The 21,928-nt window shown below is 44.0% G+C and overlaps 1 protein-coding gene across 3 annotated transcripts in view; it reads right to left on the bottom strand.

The window, feature by feature from the left end:
• Window positions 1-8,775: 8,775 nt before the first annotated feature.
• The window catches only part of LOC135383137 (phospholipid scramblase 2-like), a 53,009-nt gene continuing 39,856 nt past the window's right edge, over window positions 8,776-21,928 (bottom strand). For 2 of the 3 annotated variants that reach the window (XM_064612739.1, XM_064612741.1), the window contains one exon: window positions 12,912-13,065. In XM_064612739.1, the coding sequence (XP_064468809.1) occupies window positions 12,961-13,065 (105 nt within the window). In that variant the 3' untranslated portion in view covers window positions 12,912-12,960. Of the gene's footprint in view, window positions 8,822-12,911; window positions 13,066-21,928 lie in introns of those variants that run through there. The other variant, XM_064612740.1, reaches the window with a different exon arrangement.

Genomic DNA, 21,928 nt, shown 5'->3' with positions numbered 1-21,928 from the left:
CGTTAGATGTTTCTTCCCTGTATACCAATATTCCCCACGATGATGGCATAGCTGCAGCCGAGGCGGCTTTTTCAAAGTACTCTGATTCTTCTTGTGATCCATCTGTCGTATCTACTCTACTAGAACTGATCCTAAAGAACAACAACTTTGAATTTAACGATGGCCACTATTTACAAGTCAACGGCACCGCTATGGGCACTAAAATGGCACCAAACTATGCAAATCTATTCATGGGTTCACTAGAAGAAGCATTCTTGAGCACGCGTGAGGACAAACCCACTTTATACAAGCGCTACCTTGATGACATATTTATGATCTGGCCACATTCGGAAGACAGCCTATTGGAATTTATACGCGATTTCAATGAGTTCCATACTTCTATTAACTTCACTCACACCTATTCTGCCGTCACTGTTAGCTTTCTTGATGTTCAAATTAAGCTAACCAATGGAGTTTTAACGTCTGATCTGTTCCGTAAACCCACAGACTCTCAGCAGTACTTGTCATTCCATAGTTGTCATCCTCGCCACACGAAACTGGCCATTCCCTATAGTCAAGCCCTTCGGTATAGGAGAATCTGCTCGAATGACGACGATCTGGACAGAAATTTAGAACAGCTGCAACAAACCTTTGTCGGTCGTCAGTATCCACCCGATCTAGTTCAAGATGCTCTCAACAGAGCTCGCAAGGCAAACCGTCTAAGCTTACTGGAGACAAGACAAAACAAATCAGAAAGTAATGCCGTGAACTTAACTGTAACATTCGCCGGAAATATCTCAAACATTAACAACATACTTAGCCGCCACCACAGTATCCTTCTCCAGTCAGAACGCACGAAAAACATATTTCCTAATCCACCACGCGTCGCTTACAGACGTACACGTAACTTACAAGATAGCTTGGTCCGCTCTAAAGTAGGCGAACCCACTAGCCCTCCGGCGGGCTGTCATCCATGTAATGGCAAGAGATGCCAGATTTGCAAGTTAATGCAGACCGCACAAACGGTCAGAAGTACGAATTCCAGCTTTACCGTCAAGATCAACGCAGACGTAGACTGTAACTCATGCAACGTTATCTATCTAATCCAATGCAACACATGCCGGGCCCAATACGTGGGTCAGACAAAAACTTCTTTCCGAATTAGATTCAACAATCACCGATCGGATGTTACCAAGAAACCTAATCTCCCAGTCTCACGCCATTTCAAACAACCAGAACATTCAATCAACGAAGCCTCAGTTTTTATTCTCCAGTCGAACTTTACCTCCGACCGCTCCCGGGAACAACGGGAATCTTACCTAATTTACAAATTCCGATCGGCCATTAACGAGGACCCTGGCATGCTGTCAACAATAAGAAGTCTAACAACCTAGATAAGACCCTGTTGCCTTTTCTCGTTTCAGCCAGATCAAGGTCCCCACTGACCCACAAGGACGATGACCCCACTCCTGGACCTGACACAGAAACGCTCTGGAATTTCCCCAATTGACAACCGCCAGGTGGCGGGAATTTCCCCCAACCGACCACGTCATTCTCAAGCCCCTTATCAGCCTCGTGGCCACATTTAGCTCTTTTGTCCCGAAGAAGGCGGAGCTTCCGCCGTAACGTAGACGTCCTCCCTAACTTTTATGATTTTTAAGTTTTAATAAACCCCTTTTTTGTTACTTCCCCTACTTTCGTCTTCTGTCTCCCATTTATTTCAACTATAATTACGTAGCCGTCCGATCCAACTCCAACTTTTCAAGATATATATATATATATATATATAAAAATATGTCCACACTTTGCTTTGAGACCCTATATATATATATATATATATATAGATTAGAAGCTTAGGAGGGCGGTTGACCACGAGAATGAAATAAGCAGGAAAAATCAGAAGACGACAAAGAGCTTACAGGAAAACACAAAGGGGAGTTTATTAACACATATAGGGATAGGGGTCGACGTTTCGGCAGTCAGCGCTGCCTTCGACGGGACTGGGGTTTGGTGACAAGAACAAGCTTTATATATGGGAGAGGGTTATGTACAAGGGAAAGAGAGCAGCGCATGCGCTTTTGTCATGACTAACATAGGTTGGTGACTAAGTGAAAGGGGAATGACCGGGTCTGTGCAGCAGGACCTTGAGGAAATACCCGTGAGCCTGCAAAAGAGACAAAAGAGTGTATGTATTGTGCTGGATTAGGATTATTGTGCTGGATTATTGTGCTGGATTGTGCTGGACTAATCCAGCGCAATACATACACTCTTTTGTCTCTTTTTCAGGCTCACGGGTATTTCCTCAAGGTCCTGCTGCACAGACCCGGTCATTCCCCTTTCACTTAGTCACCAACCTATGCTAGTCATGACAAAAGCGCATGCGCTGCTCTCTTTCCCTTGTACATTACCCTCTCCCACATATAAAGCTTGTTCTTGTCACCAAACCCCAGTCCCGTCGAAGGCAGCGCTGACTGCCGAAACGTCGACCCCTATTCCTATATGTGTTAATAAACTCCCCTTTGTGTTTTCCTGTAAGCTCTTTGTCGTCTTCTGATTTTTCCTGTATATATATATATATATATATATATATATATCTCTTTTGTCCTGACATCTTTTGTCCTGACGAAGACAGTGCCACTGTCGAAACGTCGACCCCGTTTCTCATTCAACTTTTAATTTCTGCCCATTAAATGAACTAGTGTTTCTAACTTCCCTAAAATCTGTTGTCCGCGTCTTTTTCCTTCCACAACTATATATATATATATATATATATCTTTTGTCCTGACATCTTTTGTCCTGACGAAGACAGTGCCACTGTCGAAACGTCGACCCCGTTTCTCATTCAACTTTTAATTTCTGCCCATTAAATGAACTAGTGTTTCTAACTTCCCTAAAATCTGTTGTCCGCGTCTTTTTCCTTCCACAACTATATATATATATATCTTTTGTCCTGACGAAGACAGTGCCACTGTCGAAACGTCGACCCCGTTTCTCATTCAACTTTTAATTTCTGCCCATTAAATGAACTAGTGTTTCTAACTTCCCTAAAATCTGTTGTCCGCGTCTTTTTCCTTCCACAACTATATATATATATATCTTTTGTCCTGACATCTTTTGTCCTGACGAAGACAGTGCCACTGTCGAAACGTCGACCCCGTTTCTCATTCAACTTTTAATTTCTGCCCATTAAATGAACTAGTGTTTCTAACTTCCCTAAAATCTGTTGTCCGCGTCTTTTTCCTTCCACAACTATATATATATATAGTTCCGCCGAAACGTAGACTTCCCCAGACCCTTAGTTTAAATGACAGCTTAATAAATAACTTTCCCCTACTCCCTACTTCAGTTTCTGGTGTCTTTTCTCCCCTATCTATATATATATATATATATGCGTTTATTATTTTTATCGTGCAAAGTGTGCCCTCGCCGAGGTACACACTGTTACAACCGACACAAGACTGGGTCACTTCCGTGCGCCCGGCTGAGATTACAAACATGCTCAACTTGCAGCTATAAAGCCTTAGCTATTTTTCATGAGAAGGGTAAAAGGAACTACTGTATTTACCTGAAACTAAGTCGCCCCCCCCCCACCCCACCCCTACCGCCACCACACACACACTTTTGGATTGGCAAGAATATAACAAAGTTTTGCCAAGACAAAACATTTGTTCCTCGTCAGAAGAAGGTTTCCCCTCAGTCATGCTACCAAGCTCCTCATCACTGCTATAAAAAAACTTCGTTGTCCAATGAAATTTCACACATTTTAAACATGCCCACAAGGAGGACACGGGGCAGGGCTGGCTACGCTGACGACACCCTTTTGCAAACTTCGGAGTGGGACGAAGTTCCCTTGATCCTTCCGGGTGGCGTGAGTACGTGACCAATTCGCACTAATCATTCGTTCGCCATGCTCGTTCGTGCTACATGATATATTGTTTATTCACGCTCACATTGAGTAGCTGCAGCCCAGTCACCCGGGAATGACAAGCATGTCGGTTCCCACGTCGCGTACCACCTTTTTCGTTTTTTCCTGTAATGTGCCCACGGAACACGATGTACGACCTAAGCTGCGTGCCGTCTGCAAGACGTGCCAGCATCACCGTAAAATGCAACTTCTCGTTGACGGAGGGGAAAGGCTCACATCCCGGCTGCCTTTCGCTGACTCCGTCGTTTTGTTGGTTACACACATATATATACAGGGTGTCCCAGCTAACTGGAAACGTATTTAAAAAAATATATATGACACTTTTTCCAAGATGAAATCAATTGCAATATAGCATATAGCATACTTCACTGGCTTTGCACCGGGCTTTCAGTGAGTGAGTTATCTCACCCTGACGGGAGGAATCACGTGTTACGTGACCTTCTGATGCCATCCACTAAAACGTTGCCTGCCTGCGTACTGTTGATGAGGCTCAACAAGGCCGAAATAGCTGTCCAGTACTGGCATGGCAACGTTTGAGTTACAAACATATGCTATACGTGCAGCCAAAGAGCTCTGGCTATACTTTTCCTTTTATACTTCACTGGCTTTGCACTGGGCTTTCAGTGAGTGAGTTATCTCACCCTGACGGGAGGAATCACGTGTTACGTGACCTTCTGATGCCATCCACTAAAACGTTGCCTGCCTGCGTACTGTTGATGAGGCTCAACAAGGCCGAAATAGCTGTCCAGTACTGGCATGGCGACGTTTGAGTTACAAACATATGCTATACGTGCAGCCAAAGAGCTCTGGCTATACTTTTCCTTTTATGCTTCACTGGCTTTGCACTGGGCTTTCAGTGAGTGAGTTATCTCACCCTGACGGGAGAAATCACGTGTTACGGGACCTTCTGATGCCATCCACTAAAACGTTGCCTGTCTGCGTACTGTTAATGAGGCTCAACAAGGCCGAAATAGCTGTCCAGTACTGGCATGACGACGTTTGAGTTACAAACATATGCTATACGTGCAGCCAAATAGCTCTGGCTATACTTTTCCTTTTATACTTCACTGGCTTTGCACTGGGCTTTCAGTGAGTGAGTTATCTCACCCTGACGGGAGGAATCACGTCTTACGTGACCTTCTGATGCCATCCACTAAAACGTTGCCTGCCTGCGTACTGTTGATGAGGCTCAACAAGGCCGAAATAGCTGTCCAGTACTGGCATGGCGACGTTTGAGTTACAAACATATGCTATACGTGCAGCCAAAGAGCTCTGGCTATACTTTTCCTTTTATACTTCACTGGCTTTGCACTGGGCTTTCAGTGAGTGAGTTATCTCACCCTGACGGGAGGAATCACGTGTTACGTGACCTTGTGATGCCATCCACTAAAACGTTGCCTGCCTGCGTACTGTTGATGAGGCTCAACAAGGCCGAAATAGCTGTCCAGTACTGGCATGGCGACGTTTGAGTTACAAACATATGCTATACGTGCAGCCAAAGAGCTCTGGCTATACTTTTCCTTTTATACTTCACTGGCTTTGCACTGGGCTTTCAGTGAGTGAGTTATCTCACCCTGACGGGAGGAATCAGGTGTTACGGGACCTTCTGACGCCATCCACTCAAACGTTGCCTGCCTGCGTACTGTTGATGAGGCCCAACAAGGCTGAAACAGCTGTCCAGTACTGGCATGGCGACGTTTGAGTTACAAACATATGCTATACGTGCAGCCAAAGAGCTCTGGCTATACTTTTCCTTTTATACTTCACTGGCTTTGCACTGGGCTTTCAGTGAGTGAGTTATCTCACCCTGACGGGAGGAATCACGTGTTACGTGACCTTCTGATGCCATCCACTAAAACGTTGCCTGCCTGCGTACTGTTGATGAGGCTCAACAAGGCCGAAATAGCTGTCCAGTACTGGCATGGCGACGTTTGAGTTACAAACATATGCTATACGTGCAGCCAAAGAGCTCTGGCTATACTTTTCCTTTTATACTTCACTGGCTTTGCACTGAGCTTTCAGTGAGTGAGTTATCTCACCCTGACGGGAGGAATCACGTGTTACGTGACCTTCTGATGCCATCCACTAAAACGTTGCCTGCCTGCGTACTGTTGATGAGGCTCAACAAGGCCGAAATAGCTGTCCAGTACTGGCATGGCGACGTTTGAGTTACAAACATATGCTATACGTGCAGCCAAAGAGCTCTGGCTATACTTTTCCTTTTATACTTCACTGGCTTTGCACTGAGCTTTCAGTGAGTGAGTTATCTCACCCTGACGGGAGGAATCACGTGTTACGTGACCTTCTGATGCCACCCACTAAAACGTTGCCTGCCTGCGTACTGTTGATGAGGCCCAACAAGGCTGAAACAGCTGTCCAGTACTGGCATGGCGACGTTTGAGTTACAAACAGTTGCTATACGTGCAGCCAAAGAGCTCTGGCTATTTTTTTTTCCTTTTATATATATATATATATATATATATATATATATATATATATATATATGGGGTAAAAGGATTGTCAAACGGCCACGAAGTTTTACAGAAGTTCAAAAAAAGACGCGGAAACAGGTTTTAAGGAAGTTACAAACACTAGTTTATGACATGGGGAGACGTTAAAAAGTAAAACGGGCAAGGGGTCGACGTTTCGACAGTGGCACTGTCTTCGTCAGGACAAAAGATGCGTATCTACATGACGTCATAATCGGTACGGGCACGCCACAGGCATTTGTCAGTGAGTCAGATTCGGGAATATTCCAGAAGGTCAAGTCCGGGTGGTGATGTCATTCGCCGCAGGTCACTGTCCGCTTTGGAGAAAATTTCGGGCAGGGTGAGCGCTGCTTCAAACTTTACTGAAAAAAAAAGAAAGCAAGAAAAACAGAAGGGAAACGAAAAGGAAGAAACTGTAGCTCATCTAGGCGGCCAAATTTCTTACCCTTGAAAGTGCTCCCAGATCTTCGTTAATGGTTGATTGGAATTTGTAAATGAGATAAGATTCGCGTTGTTCACTGCACCGATCTGAGCTAAAATTTGACTGGAGAATAAAAAGTGATACGTTATTTAGTGAATGACCTGGTTGTTTGAAATGGCGAGAGACCGGGAGGTTTGGCTTTTTGGTAACGTCAGATCGGTGGTTGTTGAAATTGATCAGAAATGATGTTTTAGTCTGACCTACGTATTGTGCTTGGCACATGCCGCACTGAATGACATAAATGACGTTAGATGAATTACATTCGAAGTCACCATTAACTTTGACGGAAAAATTGGAATTTGTACTTTTAAGTACGTGGGTGCTTTGCATTACTTTGCATATTTGACACCTTCGACCATCGCACGGGTGACAGCCGTTTCCTGGATGCGCTGCTTTGCTAACCTTAGAGCTAACTAGACTATCGTGCAGGTTGCGCGCGCGCCTGTAGGTTACCCGCGGTGGCTGAGGGAGAATTTGTCCCATGCGCTCTGATTGAAGGAGGATACTATGGGGACGGTTTAGTATATTGTTTAGAATATTGCTGCTAAATGTTAAGATGAGGTTTACGGAACGATTATCTAACACGCGTTTGTAGTTTTCGAACAGGGCTTTGCGATCTGCTTTGCGGGCTTTGTTTAGAGCGTCGTCAACTAAGCTAGGTGGAAATTGACGACCGATGAATGCTTCCCTAAGTTGAGCTAGATTTCTGTCCAAGTCATCGTCACTGGAACAGATGCGCCTGTATCGAAGTGCTTGGCTGTAAGTAATGGCAAGTTTAGTATGACGCGGGTGACAACTGTTAAATGCTAGATACTGTTGAGAGTCCGTAGGTTTACGGAACAGGTTTGTGGACAAGACCCCGTTGGTTAACTTTACTTGGACATCGAGACAGTTAACAGTTAAAGGGGAATAAGGATGGGTGAACTTGATGGCCGGATGTGCTTTGTTAAAGTCGCTGATAAATGTGATTAGGTCATCTTCTGAGTGTGGCCCCACCATGAAGATGTCGTCGAGGAACCGCTTGTAAAGCGTGGGCTTCTTCAGGCGCTTAGACAGAAATTCCTCCTCTAGAGCTCCCATAAATATATTTGCATAGTTAGGTGCCATTTTTGTACCCATAGCCGTGCCATGAACTTGCAAGTAGTGCTTACCGTCAAAGATGTGCTTACCGTCAAAAGTGCTTACCGTCTAGATGAGCTACACTTTCTTCCTTTTCGTTTCCCTTCTCTTTTTCTTTCTTTCTTTTTTTTTTCAGCAAAGTTTGAAGCAGTGCTCACCCTGCCCGGAATTTTCCCCAAAGCGGCGAATGACATCACCACCCGGACTTGACCTTCTGGAATATTCCCGAATCTGACTCACTGACAAACGCCTGTGGCGTGCCCGTACCGATTATGACGTCATGTAGCAAACCTATTTAAGAAATGTGTAATCAGCTACGCATCTTTTGTCCTGACAAAGACAGTGCCACTGTCGAAACGTCGACCCCTTGCCCATTTTACTTTTTAACGTCTCACCATGTAATAAACTAGTGTTTGTAACTTCCCTAAAATGTTTCCGCGTCTTTTTTTGCACTTCTATATATATATATATTGCATACATGCTGAAAGAAATGTGGTCGGGCAGCCGCGAAATTAAGTAGGTATTTAAAAAAAACAGAGGCAAACAACGAAGGTGTAGGAAGTAAGGGAAAAAAAAGGGGGAAATTATTTATTTACAGGTGGAAAGTTAAGGCGATACGTCGACGTTGCGGCGGAAGCTTCGCCTTCATCAGGACTAAAGGGTTACAGTGATTGTTTGGAGCTTTCACACATGTCTAGAATGACGTCAGAATCAGGAGGGCAACGCCACCTGGGAGCTGCCAGTATGTCAAGTCTGGGAATACTAAGTCAAGTGCGGGTGGTGTCGTCGTCCTTAGAGCAGGGGAGGGGTGTGTTGTCAGGACCCCATCTGAAACGAAAAAAAAAAAAGAAGAAAGAAACAGTACCTTATCTAAATAGTTAAGTTCTTGTTGTTGACAGTTCACCAGGATCTTTGTTTATGGCAGACTGGAATTTGTAGATAAGGTATGACTCCCGTTGTTCTCGAGATCGATCTGTTGCGAGGTTTGATTGAAGGAGAAAAATTGATACATCTTGAATTAAATGCTCTGCTGGCTGAAATGGCGCGAAACTGGAAGATTAGGTTTTTCGTCATATCCGACCGGTGGTTAGTGAACCCAATTCTGAAGGACGTTTTAGTCTGACCCACGTATTGTGCGAGGCACGTATTATACTTTCGATTACATATACGACGTTAGAGGAGTTGCAATCTAGATCATTGTTGATTTTGACGTAAAAACAGCAGCACAAATCAGATTCAGCACAAAATCAGATTTTTACGCCGCAACGTCGACGTATCTCCTTAACTTTCCAACTGTAAATAAACAACTTCCCCCTTTTCTCTTATTTCCTGCACCTTCGTTGTCTGCCTCTGCTTTTTTTTTTTTTCAACTACCTATATACCGGGTGTTTCAGTTAAACCCCCGGGCTAAATAATTCGCGAACGGGTGCACCAATCCACGAACTTTCTTTTTTACAAGTATCTGTCCGATACCACCTACAAGCTGCACACCGTGTGAATGAGTGGGAGGCGCTTATTATTAAAATAAAAATGCAAATGAGTTTCGTCAAAAAGCGTATCTTCTAAAGCAGGGCGCTGTCGGCATTAAAATGGGTACTACCCCTTTTGAGACCTTCAATGGACACCTTTTAGAGAAAAATCTGCCACCGAAGCGGGTCATTTGTTGCAGTAATTAATTGGTTTCGGTTTACGTATTTTTGTCGCGGCTGGTCGCGGCGAAGCGCAAAAGGGCGTATTTCATTGGTGTAATTCATTGGTCTAATTCATTAATGTAAGGACGTAATTTATTGATGGATAAGGGAGTGAAAGAGCGTCCTTTTGCGCTGCGCCGCGACCAGCCGCGACAAAAATACGTAAACCGAAACCAATTAATTACTGCAACAAATGACCCGCTTCGGTGGCAGATTTTTCTCTAAAAGGTGTCCATTGAAGGTCTCAAAAGGGGTAGTACCCATTTTAATGCCGACAGCGCCCTGCTTCAGAAGTTACGCTTTTTTACGAAACTCATTTGCATTTTATTTTAATAATGAGCGCCTCCCACTCATTCACACGGTGTGCAGCTTGTAGGTGGTATCGGACAGATACTTCTAAAAAAGAAAGTTCGTGGATTGGTGCACCCGTTCGCGAATTATTTAGCCCGGGGATTTAACTGAAACACCCGATATATGCATATAAACACCGGCGTATGGTCAGTATTTCAGATTTGTCCTATGATGTAGTGATACCGGTCCCGAAGTGATAGGAAATAAGGATGGAATGCCATCTCTTGTTCTCTGTACTCTTCGGGGAGCTTTTCGCGCTGCTGTTGATGATAGCACCATGTCGTTCTTTCCACTCACATACAATACACTGAGACACGGAACTCGCATACCGCAGCACATTTGTTCGTTTCTTTGGTGCCGCTTGAAAGACTCAGGAAAGGAGCGTCGGGCCTTCCCCGTGATTTGCAGTGTCGTCGTTCCCAGTCTTGTGTAAGGTTTCGCTTCGCAGTTACTTGTCTTTCCTACGTGAATGACACATACAGCAGTCTGGAATCTGGACTTGTGTTCTCCAGGGCTTTTCCGGCGTACTTTGGAGTTTAGGGCAGTGCGGGGGCGCTGACCCGATTCTAAGTCGATCACCTCTACTTCTCAGTTGTTGGTTTGGGGAAAAGTGGTCGACTTACATTCGTGGGTAAACATGGTACCACGTATACAGCTGTCTTTCACAGCGACAGCCGTTATTGCCTCGTTTCGAAAATCTCACACGTACAGTGAGATTTTCAGCTGTCGCTGCAATTTGTGTTGCGTGGCTGTAACAGTCCTGTCATTTATCTATTTATTTATTTTTTCTGCAGCACCTATCAGATCGGTGTTGCTACCGGTTTCCCTCTTATGTGGCCAAGCAGGTATTCCGTGAAAAAGTGTGTGTAGCCACTGTACTAGTTAGAACTAGCAGGCTGCATATATTGCTTTCTGGCATGTTCTGTTCTATTTTCTAGCCACAGTGAGTCATTGGAGGCAACGCTGCAGAGACAACAATCACACATCGGAAGAAAGGAATGTGGTGGCCTTCAAAACACAAGATGCCTGATGGGCAGCAACGTTAATCCTGTTTTAGGCTCCCTTTTGTACAGTAGACTTGGTGCGTGGTTTAAATGTTCATGCTGAGATACAGGTTTGTTATCTGAATTATGCATGAATGAATTTCAAATCCATCACATTTCTGCATGAATGCATGCGAGGACGGTAGCAGGACTAGTCATGGTCTAAAGTACGCTTAAGGGTTACTAAAGTAAGGTACAGGAAAGGTATCACCGTAGGCCTGTCTCCTGAATGGAGGGATAAAATTGATCTAGCGGCAGACTTCATGTATAATACATTATCAAGTGTGCGACCCAGTTCGAGGCATTTGGTAAAAAAAAAAAAAAAAAGCTAAATCTCGGCTACGTGCATAGATATTGGATGTCTAAGGCTAGATGGCTTGGTGGCGTAACGTTAGACGTTATTTGACGTCTTGTGGACGGATGATGGACATTTGGTCTAGGCTTAGACATTCTATAGACATTCTTTTCTCCATTTTTAGACGTCTATTAGCCCACCATGTGCTGCGTGGGTAGTTATGGCAGCGTGTTACTGCACAGTGCTGAACAAATAGAGCTCTCCCTGTTTGTAAACAAATGACGTCATAGTGTTTGACAGCGCCAGCGGTTTTGTAGAGTTGAACTACGCTGGAAAGTAGGGGGCGAACAAGGTCGCGCGCCAAACCCATGGTCTTGAGGGAATTACGATGGTTCCTGAAAGGTACGCGCCCTTCGGTCCTACTTTTCTTTCAATAGGAGGTAGTGAACAAGTGCCCATTCGTGAATCCCAGCACTCCCCTTCGGATTTGCTTCGGTTTCAGTCTGTCTAACAACGTCATGATGACGTTTCTCGGGTAGAGGTCCATTGCGAAATGCTCTGATGAAAAAACGACAGGATATGCTTATTAAAGGCGTCCGTCTCCTCGCAGACAATGGACCGGCTCACTCATCTCAAGCTGAAATTCAGGAAGTCAGGCTATACGGCTATGATAGTTCGCCACATCCGCTCTACTGCGCCGATTTTACCCCAAGCGGCTTTTCCTTGTTCCGAGTACTAAAAAACATTGCAGGGTCGAGAACTTAACAACGCAGAACACAGTGGTTTTCGATGCAATTTGCATTGTTCTACAATGACTGCCTGCGGAAGGTGAAGAAACGCTACGAGAAACGTGTGCTTCTCGATGGTGACCATGTAGAGATCTTAAGGACCAGAAATGAAAATATAGTTTGGCTCATTTATTTTATAGTGATAATTAAAACTTTACAATACTACGTAAGGTAGTGAAAGTACAATCTTAGCGATATGATTACTGCATTGTTAGCATGTTTGTCTTTAGAGGCTAAAATGCGTAACACGAGCCATATGTCACCATGCCAATATTCTCACTGAATTCGTGTCTCTGCGTAGTTCTTGAACGTCCGGTACGAAGATAAGGCTCAGGGCAGTCTGAAATACGTGGTATGAACATTGAGCTTTGAACTCGCCTGTATTCTTTGGTCGCTGAAGCACTAACGAAGACGCACTAGGAAAGTGCTTGACATATTTTCTATTGTGACTCCATCAGAATCCTAAGCAAGTGACCAGCCAGAAAGTTAAACCTCGCAAAGAAGTGAATACTGCTTATTTCATCCATAATAGACAGCAGAATAGAACGTCCGAACAGTAGGCCCAAACATGGAGGAATGCACATAGCCGCAACATAGCACAAAGAGGAATGCATATAGCCAATGTGGTGGCGCCACCACATTGACTATACGCATTCCTCTTTGTCTTCAGAGCTCACGCGCATTACTCTATTACACACAAACAATACGCGAACTTAGAAAATGCAGAATATTCTCACTTTATTTGTTTACACTAAAAGGAACTCTCTGCGGATCCTCTGCCCAAGAACCACGTAATGTGTCAGTTAGGGTTGAATATGCTTGCAAACTTGCCGCACACAAAGCAGCACACCAGAGCAGCTCTGCACCAGGTAACTGTACAGCCTTCCATGCCGAACATGTACTTCTGTCGATGAAAACAAAGGGTTATATTAGGCTAGGTTAGGTTAGGTTATCACGATATTAAATGCACTAGATGTATTATTATGACCTATTTTCGATCTGAGTAAACTCTGTCCAGTCAGTATGTCCTCATTGTGTAACTCTCTTTTGATCGTAAAACCGTGAAAGTATGTAACATGTAAAGCAACCTGTAACCAGCACGTCTCATAGGCGTTCCAGGCCCTCATCACCAGCATCCGCTCGTTGCGCGTCCTGGAGTAGTAGTACACTCTAAATCTTTTCACAGCCCTAAAGGTGTAAAATGGCTCTACACAGCAGTAACACACCCCTTTTACACCCCAAAAATATGTTTCAACGCTTTCGAGGGTGTAAGCATGGTGTATTGCACGTTTTCTGAAAAATCTCAGCGAGGGTGCGATACAGGGTGTATGTAGGGGGTATTTGAATGTTGAATATATATTTAATTTGTTCACTGAATGCAGATCGAATACTGGTGACATAACAAGGGAACACTATAGAGGAGTGCATTACTTAAAATTACGTATTAAACACTGGAAGAACGCACGACGTGAAGAAATAATAAACACATGGCATGATTAACAGCGAGGCGTGGATTAATTCAGGCACACTAAGGAAAGCTTGACATGAGTTAAGAAATAACGTATACAATCGGAGAGCACATAGCATGAATTGACATAAATAGGGCACACTACAGAACCGCATGACGTGGATTGATAACGCGCCTGCCATCAGGGAGTTTGTGCAGGTTCAGCACGTCAGGTGAAACGCTGTTCAAATTTTCCAAGAGAGTGGTTTCCTGACTGGTGGTTACCACGTAGACATGCAACTGACTAGCATATTCAACGGTTGTTAAACACTGTGCTATAAAAATAATTTTGAGAATTTACAACGTATACTCCTAAGATCTCTGAAAATACCGGCGGGAAGTCATCTTCAGCAATTTCTTTTACAATTACACAACCTGCTGAAACTGTAAGGCCATCAATCGCGACACTTCTGACAGACATCGCAGTGCCAACAACTATGCGATTGTCAGAAATGTAGTTTATTTATTTATTTATTTAGAATACTTGTGACATTAAAAATGTCATAGAAGGAGTGGCATACAAAGTAACAGGCAGTACACTGAACAACTCAACAACGAGTGGGCGTGGGAATATGGTCCGGATGCAGTTCGCTAATCTTCGTTTGCTACTTCAGATTCTTGTTGTCCTGCCCGACTTTGATCATGCGTGTTCATCGTGGCTTCAGAGCAACGCCTGCCGTGAACCAATTTGCGGCATACCAGTCAACCTACTTTTGTACGACGAGGATCCGGTACAGCATGTGTCAAGCACGGGAGCCATCTACAGGACATCAAGTGTGACTTCTGCTACGTCAGCAGCGCCTTTTCGTCAGGTGTATAAAAGCAGCAACCCTGACTTCGACTTTCGACTTCTTCAGTTGACGTGGGAACATGGTCCGGATCCAGTTCACTAATCTTAGTTTGCTACTTCAGGTTGGTTCTCAAAATTCAATACCTTTGCACGCTCGACGTAGCGACGATCCATGCTTACTAGTGTTTCCACGCCCCACAGTTCTTTGTGATATTGCTTGCCAGTGCATTTCTGTCATCCGTCACCTGTTGTCATTAGGTGGTGATGTAGAAGAGAACCCGGGTCCGCCCAAGACCACATATAAAGTACAAAAAGTACTGCAACTGTTATCTGATATCAATGCTAAGATGGAAAAGCTAGATAACGGCCAAGCGTCTCTCATTGAATCTGTGAACGCAATACAAGCTTCGCAACAAAAATTGGAAACGAAACTTAATCACATTGATAGTCGTCTGGACACCCTACAGAGTAAGACGAAAACCATAGACCGCCTTGCATGCGAGTTTCACTCGCTGAAGCAGGCCACTCTCACCCTAAAACGGGAACACGCTGCGCTTAATAGCCGCTTGGTTGATGGCGAGGATAGGAAACGGCGGAATAACCTCATATTCCACGGACTGGTTGATAATCACAGTGAAACTTGGGCTGCGGCAGATAAAACTGCAACAGAGCTGATAAGCCGGGAACTGCACACCTTCCTGCTAATAGTATCGAAAGAGCGCACAGGATCGGTATTTTCCGTAATGATAAGCGCAGGCCCATTATTGTCCGCTTCGCGAGCTTTAAAGTAAAAGACAGTGTGCTACAGTTGCGGCACAAGCTGAAAGAGAGTGAATTCAGCATTGCAGAAGACTTTTCTCAACCCACCTGTCTTGCTAGGAAAAAGCTATTGGAGTATGGGAAGAGCATGAACAGTCCTTTTCGCTACAATAAGTTGTACATCAACAACAAATGTTTTATGTATGATAGTGAAGCTGACTCTGTCTACGAAAATACTAGCCCTTCACAGCACCAGAACAGAATGAATTCAGGAGAAACGCTGGATTCTGCGAGTTCGAGTCATGAGGCACGCGATTGGTATGTAAGCGTCGTTGAACGCATGCCTAATTGTTTTACAAATGAAATATCTGTCCTGTACACTAATATACGAAGTGTCGTAAACAAGCGTGACGATCTTTGCTCAGTTATTGACTCACGTGATGCATCTACAGTTGTGCTGACTGAAACGTGGTTATCTGCATTAATCTCAACTTGTGAGTTATTTAGGTGTGGACGTGATTACAATGTTTTCCGCGCTGATAGAGGCTCACGCACTGGTGTTGGTGTCCTCGTGGCAGTAGCCGTACACTTCAATGCAGTTATCGTGAACATTGATTGTGGTCTTGAAATACTTTGGGTTTTAATATGTTATCAACAACATCCGTTTTTGTTTTGGGCGTCTGTTACCGTCCTCCATCGATGGATCGGTCATTCATGTGCAAACTTCATGATGTCCTTAATACGGTAGTTGTTCGTTATCCAGGATTACCTTTGTTCCTGCTCGGTGACTTTAATTTGCCTAATATAACTTGGGAGGGTGAATCACCATTTGTTGTACCATATTCTTCTGACTGTAATGAATTCTTAGACCTGTGCTTAGACTTTAATTATAACTCAACTTGTAAAAGAGTCAACTAGGATAACAGAGGTCACTTCATGAACATTAGACCTTGTCTTTACTACAACGCCAATTTACTTGTCATCTATGACGTGCTTACCTGGTCTTGGTGATCACAAACTCATCCACTTTAAGCGTAACATGTCTACTCAGCGTCCAGTAAGGCAGATAAAATTAATTCGGGATTACAACAATGCTGATTTCACAACTATCAACAGCTTGCTTGAAGCATGGTCGTCGGATTTTCTTCGAATATATCACACGCGGTCAGGAAATGACTACTGGAACGCTTTCAGAAACTTTATAATTTCTCATGGAAAAATACATTCCGCAACGCAGAATTTTCTCGCGGTCTGACTGCCCATGGTTCAACACTCATCTCAAGAGGTTGCGAAATAAGAAAAAAAGGTTATTTCGCGCTGCTAAGAGGTCTGGCAAAAATATATAGAGAAAGTTTTAAACGCAAAGAATACTTTCTTCGAGCAAACTCTGCCGACCATGCTAAAAGAGAATCCCAAGAAGTTTTGGAGTATCTTCAGAGATTGGGGCGAACATGATGTTAAGCTTCAACAACCAGGTGGTGATGATATTCCGCCTGATCAGTGCGCTTCCGTGTTAAATGATCAATTTTCTAATTCGTTTTCTTACATTGCGTCTGTAGATGTGTCATATAGCATATCAGTTAACCTTCTTCCAATGGATCCCCTAGTGTTTGACATCGTTGGGATTATGAAGGTGATTGACTCGTTAAAGCTGTCATCGTCTGCAGGCGTTGATGGAATCAATAGCAAATTTCTTAAAGCAACTTCACTTTCATCAGCCGCTGTACTTTCGACACTTTTTCAACAGTCACTTGAAGAAGGTTGTGTTCCATCCGATTGGAAGGTTGGGTGGGAAGGAAGGTTGGGAGATAGAAGTTCACCCTTGAGTTACAGGCCTATATCGTTGACCAGTGTGCCATGTAAAATTCTCGGACATGTAATATTTTCACACTTAGTCAATCACTTGCATTTGCACTCATTTTTTGTCCTCACCAGCATGGTTTCGTATTTTTTTTTTCATGTGCTACGCAACTAGCTTCACTGACTCATAACATTGCCCTTATCCTTGACTACAGCTCCCAGGTAGATTGCGTCTTTTTTGATTTCGCTAAAGCATTTCATAAGGTTTCTCATTCTCTGTTCCTGTACAAACTCAGCAAACTTAGCATTGATAAGAAAAGCTTAGTGTGGATTGAGCAGTTTCTTTCCTGCCGCGTTCAATTTGTATCTATCAAAGATCATCTTCCCTTCCGGTTACCTTTGGCGTGCCGCAGGGTTCTGTACGTGGTCCTTTGTTATTCCTAATCTATATTAACGATCTACCTGGCGCTGTCAAATCGTCCCTCAGACTGTACGCCGACGACTGCGCTGTGTATCCCGAAATCAACACAACCTATGGCACTGAACAGCTTCAGGCCGAGTTAACAGCGATCTCACTATGGTGTCAGAAATGGTCAATAGAATTAAATATCGCAAAATGTAAACACATGAGAATAAACCGTAAACTGTCGCCAGCAGAGCCATAGGTGTAATCCTGTCTACAAACCTCTCATGGAAATCACATGTTAGCTAAATTATAAATACGGCCAATCGTACGCTCGGATACCTTAAACGTAACTTCTCTCGTGTCCCTAGTAACCTTAAACTAAACTTGTACAAGTCGCTGATTAGACCCCATCTTGAGTACGCATCAGCTGTATGGAGCCCTAGTAATCGTACCCTGATTAACGCATTAGAGCAAGTGCAAAACCGAGCCGCGCTATTCATTCTCTGCAACTACCATCGAACATCCAGCGTGACACTAACGAAGAATCATTTATCGTTACAGTTATTACAGCCCAGACGCAACTTTTCTAGCGTTTCTGTTTCATAAAATTTATTATCACAACACGTCGCTAAAAACGAACTTCTTTCTTCTGCACATTATAAATCCTTGCGAGTAGATCATTCTCACAAAGTGTTTGTTCTCATAGCTGCAACTAACACACTGGCAGATTCATTTATTCCTCGCACAGCACGTAGGTGGAACCACCTTCCTTCCTCTGTTTGCAACATCAGCTGTATCACACATTTCAACAATGCACTTAGTGAGTATTGTATTTGATTATACCTGCTTTGATACATGTGCTTTGTTCCATACCACACGCTTATTTGTCCACGAAACCTGCATTTGAATCAACTGCATTTCTTGTTTTGTTTTTCTGTATAATATATTTGTATGCCTATTTTCAGTGTAGTACCCACTCCCCTCTGTAACGAAGAACCCTGAGGGTAAATAAATAAATAAACAAACTGAACAGTGAGGCTACATCCTCGTAGCAGCAATATGAATATTAAGGTTATAAAAATTCACGCACATCTAACAAAATTCAACACAAAATACTCTGAACAAGGTCAAGAAATGATGCTAATGAGTTACAATCAAAAGCCTGCTGGGCAAACAATTCCAGGTGGCGATCGTGAGAGGAAAAAACTAGTTCTTTAAACAATTGGAATGAAAACGAGAATGCTCAATGTATTTAGTGTGTTGGTTTCGGGAGCTTCCTCTATCCGTCATTCTAGTGTACAATGATGGATCAATGCATGACTGACCGTTAATGATTAACCAGAGTGTCTTTAAACGTTGAACTGTTCCCCTATCGGTTAACGTGGAAACCTCTACCGATTCGAGCAGCTGCGTGGGTGAATCATGACGAGCGAATTTATTGAAAACAAAACGAATTCCCTTTCTTAGAAATTTGCTCAAACTCCTTAATTTTTGTGATAGTTGCTGGAAACCAGACCACAGAACCATAATCAAAATGGGAGCGGACGAGGGCCTTGTATGCAATTAACTTTGTGTCCGAATTCGCATCCTTCAACGTTCTTCGTAAGAAGTACAACCTGCTGTTTGCTTTACTTAATACGCAGTTCATATGCTTGTTCGAACTGATATCATCATCACTGAATAATAAACCTAGATACTTAAACTGACTGACCTGTCCAATGCCATTAATTATGTAATTACGCTCCAGCTTGATTTTCTTCCTGGTAATTGTCATTTTAACACTCTTTTGTTCATTGATAACCATCTGCCATTTTTTACACCAACCTGCAATAGCATCTAGAGAATCCTGTAAACAGGTTTGATCAACTGTCGAACTTATTTCCTTATATAAAACACAATCATCTGCAAAAAGCTTAATGTTAGCGCTCACACTGCTGGCCATGTCATTTATATATAAAAGAAACAAGAGAGGCCCTAGAACCGATCCCTGAGGAACCCTTGAGTGTACTGGTAATTGACTGGATGGTGTCTTGTTAACTTCAACAAACTGGAAGAGGTTACTAAGGTATGACGATAAACAGCTTAAAAGCTTATCATTTTTGAATATGAAATGCAATTTGTACAACAGCTTAGTGTGTGGTACTTTGTCAAACGCTTTTTCCATATCCAAGAACGCATCATCAACCTGTTTTAGCCTGTCAATGGATTACGATAGATAGCGAACAAATTCGATCAACTGATAAGTAGTAGAGTGACCCCTTCTAAATGCATACTGAAAATCACTGATTATATGATGGTCACTTAGGAATAGAGATATATGACTACTAAGGATATGTTCGAAGAGTTTACAGCATGTTGAAGTTAAAGAAATAGGTCGGTAATTTTCAACGCGTGACAAATCGCCCTTTTTTTGGTATAGGGACAACCTTAGCTACTCTCCAAGCCCGAGGAACTAATCCAGATTCATATACAGTCGACCCGCGGTTATCCGGACGGCCTTGTTTCCTGTAAAAATGTCCGGATAGCGGGGGAACCGGATAAATGAAACACGAAAATCCAGAGTGATCCTAAAACGACATCTTTATTGACTATTACACAGAAAACTATTCATTGTCATCTGCTTCATTCTAATACACGCATCCAGTTCTTGCGAACCTTTGCCAATGGCATTAACTTGCGAAATATTGTTTCGTTGCTCGGAAAATACTAGTGCTGTTCTCAGTGCCGCTCGCGCATTTTCTAGCGACACAGCTGGTGCATCCTCGCTTTCATCATCAGTTTCTTCTTGAACACTATTGGAAGCGACGACACTGACGATGTCGTCATCTGTGATTGCAGCGCAGGGGTCCTCGTGGTGGACCTTCCCAGTCTGAAGTGACGAGACTCATCAGTCGATTACTTTTGTGTAACCTGCAAGGTCGGAAAGGGAGAAAATTCTTCCTAGCAACACCCTCTTTGTGTAAGTAAAAAGGAGGCCACGACCAGACCCCGAGCACCGTCTTGGCGAGCAGACGTTCCGCATTGACCGATTTGCTATTGCCACGTCTTGCCCGTAGTCCACGGTGATTGGAAGCTCGTGTGATTTGTTCTTCCATGGCGCTGCTGATCACAAGCCGGTAGATATCTTCTAGGTAACCGGTTGCTGCTAACCTATCGCTGTGAATAATTGTGCAGCGGTCCCTGTCGAAAGTCACAACACTTCCCAGTTGCGTCAACTTGTTCACGGAAAGCAAACTGCTTCCTTAGAGATGGAACATAGAGCACATTTCCATTTCGAATCTTTCTGCATACGTCCCCTGATTTGCAGCAGAGGAACCCCTCGCCTACGCGTACGCGCTTCGTTTCGCAGTCTCAGGATTAGATGTTCCTACCAAGGTATCCTGCTTTCTTTTGCACTCCTCTGCGAGCTTGCCTTTAATGTATTCGAGCGCTAGCTCTCCATCTGGACAAGCATCAAGAGCTGTCACGAGTGCCTCGTAGTTCTGAGGAAGACAACTAAGGAGACAATCAGCTACCTGGAAATCTTTAGTCTCCTGTCCAATCCCTCTGAGCCATTCTACCAGTTCCAAGGTGCGCCTATGCATGTCCTCCTCTGGACCGAGACGTGACTGATACAGCTTCCCCAGTAGGTAGAGCTTGTTGCTGACGTTTGCGCACTCGTGTATCTTCCGGAGCTTTTTCCACATCTCTCGTGCAGTCTTACACTTACAGACGTGCGCCATCTGGCTATCCTCGATACTCTGTACAGGCTGTACTCTGTGCCTTCTTGTCACCTGCTATCCAGGACGCCGTCGGGATTTTCAGACCCGCTTCCTCCGCGTACACCCAAGTTCCTTTCCGTACCTGTAGCATCTTGTCTTGGAATTTCCACGGCTGGCAATTCGCGTCGGTCAGGTTCGCTACTGCAAACTTGGCTGCTGAAAACTCCGCCATCCTTGATCTAAGGCAGCCCGCAGTACTAGACCCCAGACCGTCCGCCCCATGCGCCCACACCCAGTAGTTTTCTGGGCCCATAACCTGTTGAGCGGCAGTAAAGTTCCTGTTCACTCCGACGTGCAGTCGCTTCCGTGTTTAGTGTCGCTCAACAACCCTTTAAGGTATCAAAAGGTTTAGAGTGTAGTAGTAAGGGTGGCAATGTTTGTCGCCCTTACTCAAGGATCAACAGCAGTAGCGGTGAATGATCAACGACGGACGTCCACAACAAGGTCCAGCACCCCAAAATGCCTACAGTAGCCTTCGTCAACATTCACCGAAGTGATCGACATTCTTTTCCCGTACTTCAGTAGACGATGTCGACGAATGGTCAGTCGCGTGTGAGGACGACACGACAAAATTGCGGCATCTCGCCTGCCGGACTTCGCAGATACACGGTACTTTGAATTTCGAATCCAACAGCTGGGCAATCTTTTCTTCCTGTTACTAGCATTTTCTTTCGCTGAGTGTCTAAAGAGTAACGCAGTGAAGATGCGAACACAGCAGCTAGGAGTGCTAGCAACTCCTAGCCT

The sequence above is a fragment of the Ornithodoros turicata genome, chromosome 2 (genome assembly GCF_037126465.1).
Source record: "Ornithodoros turicata isolate Travis chromosome 2, ASM3712646v1, whole genome shotgun sequence".
Lineage (NCBI taxonomy): Eukaryota > Metazoa > Arthropoda > Arachnida > Ixodida > Argasidae > Ornithodoros > Ornithodoros turicata.
The sequence above is the reverse complement of the archived record's forward strand: the minus strand, read 5'-3'. Positions and strand labels throughout refer to the sequence as shown.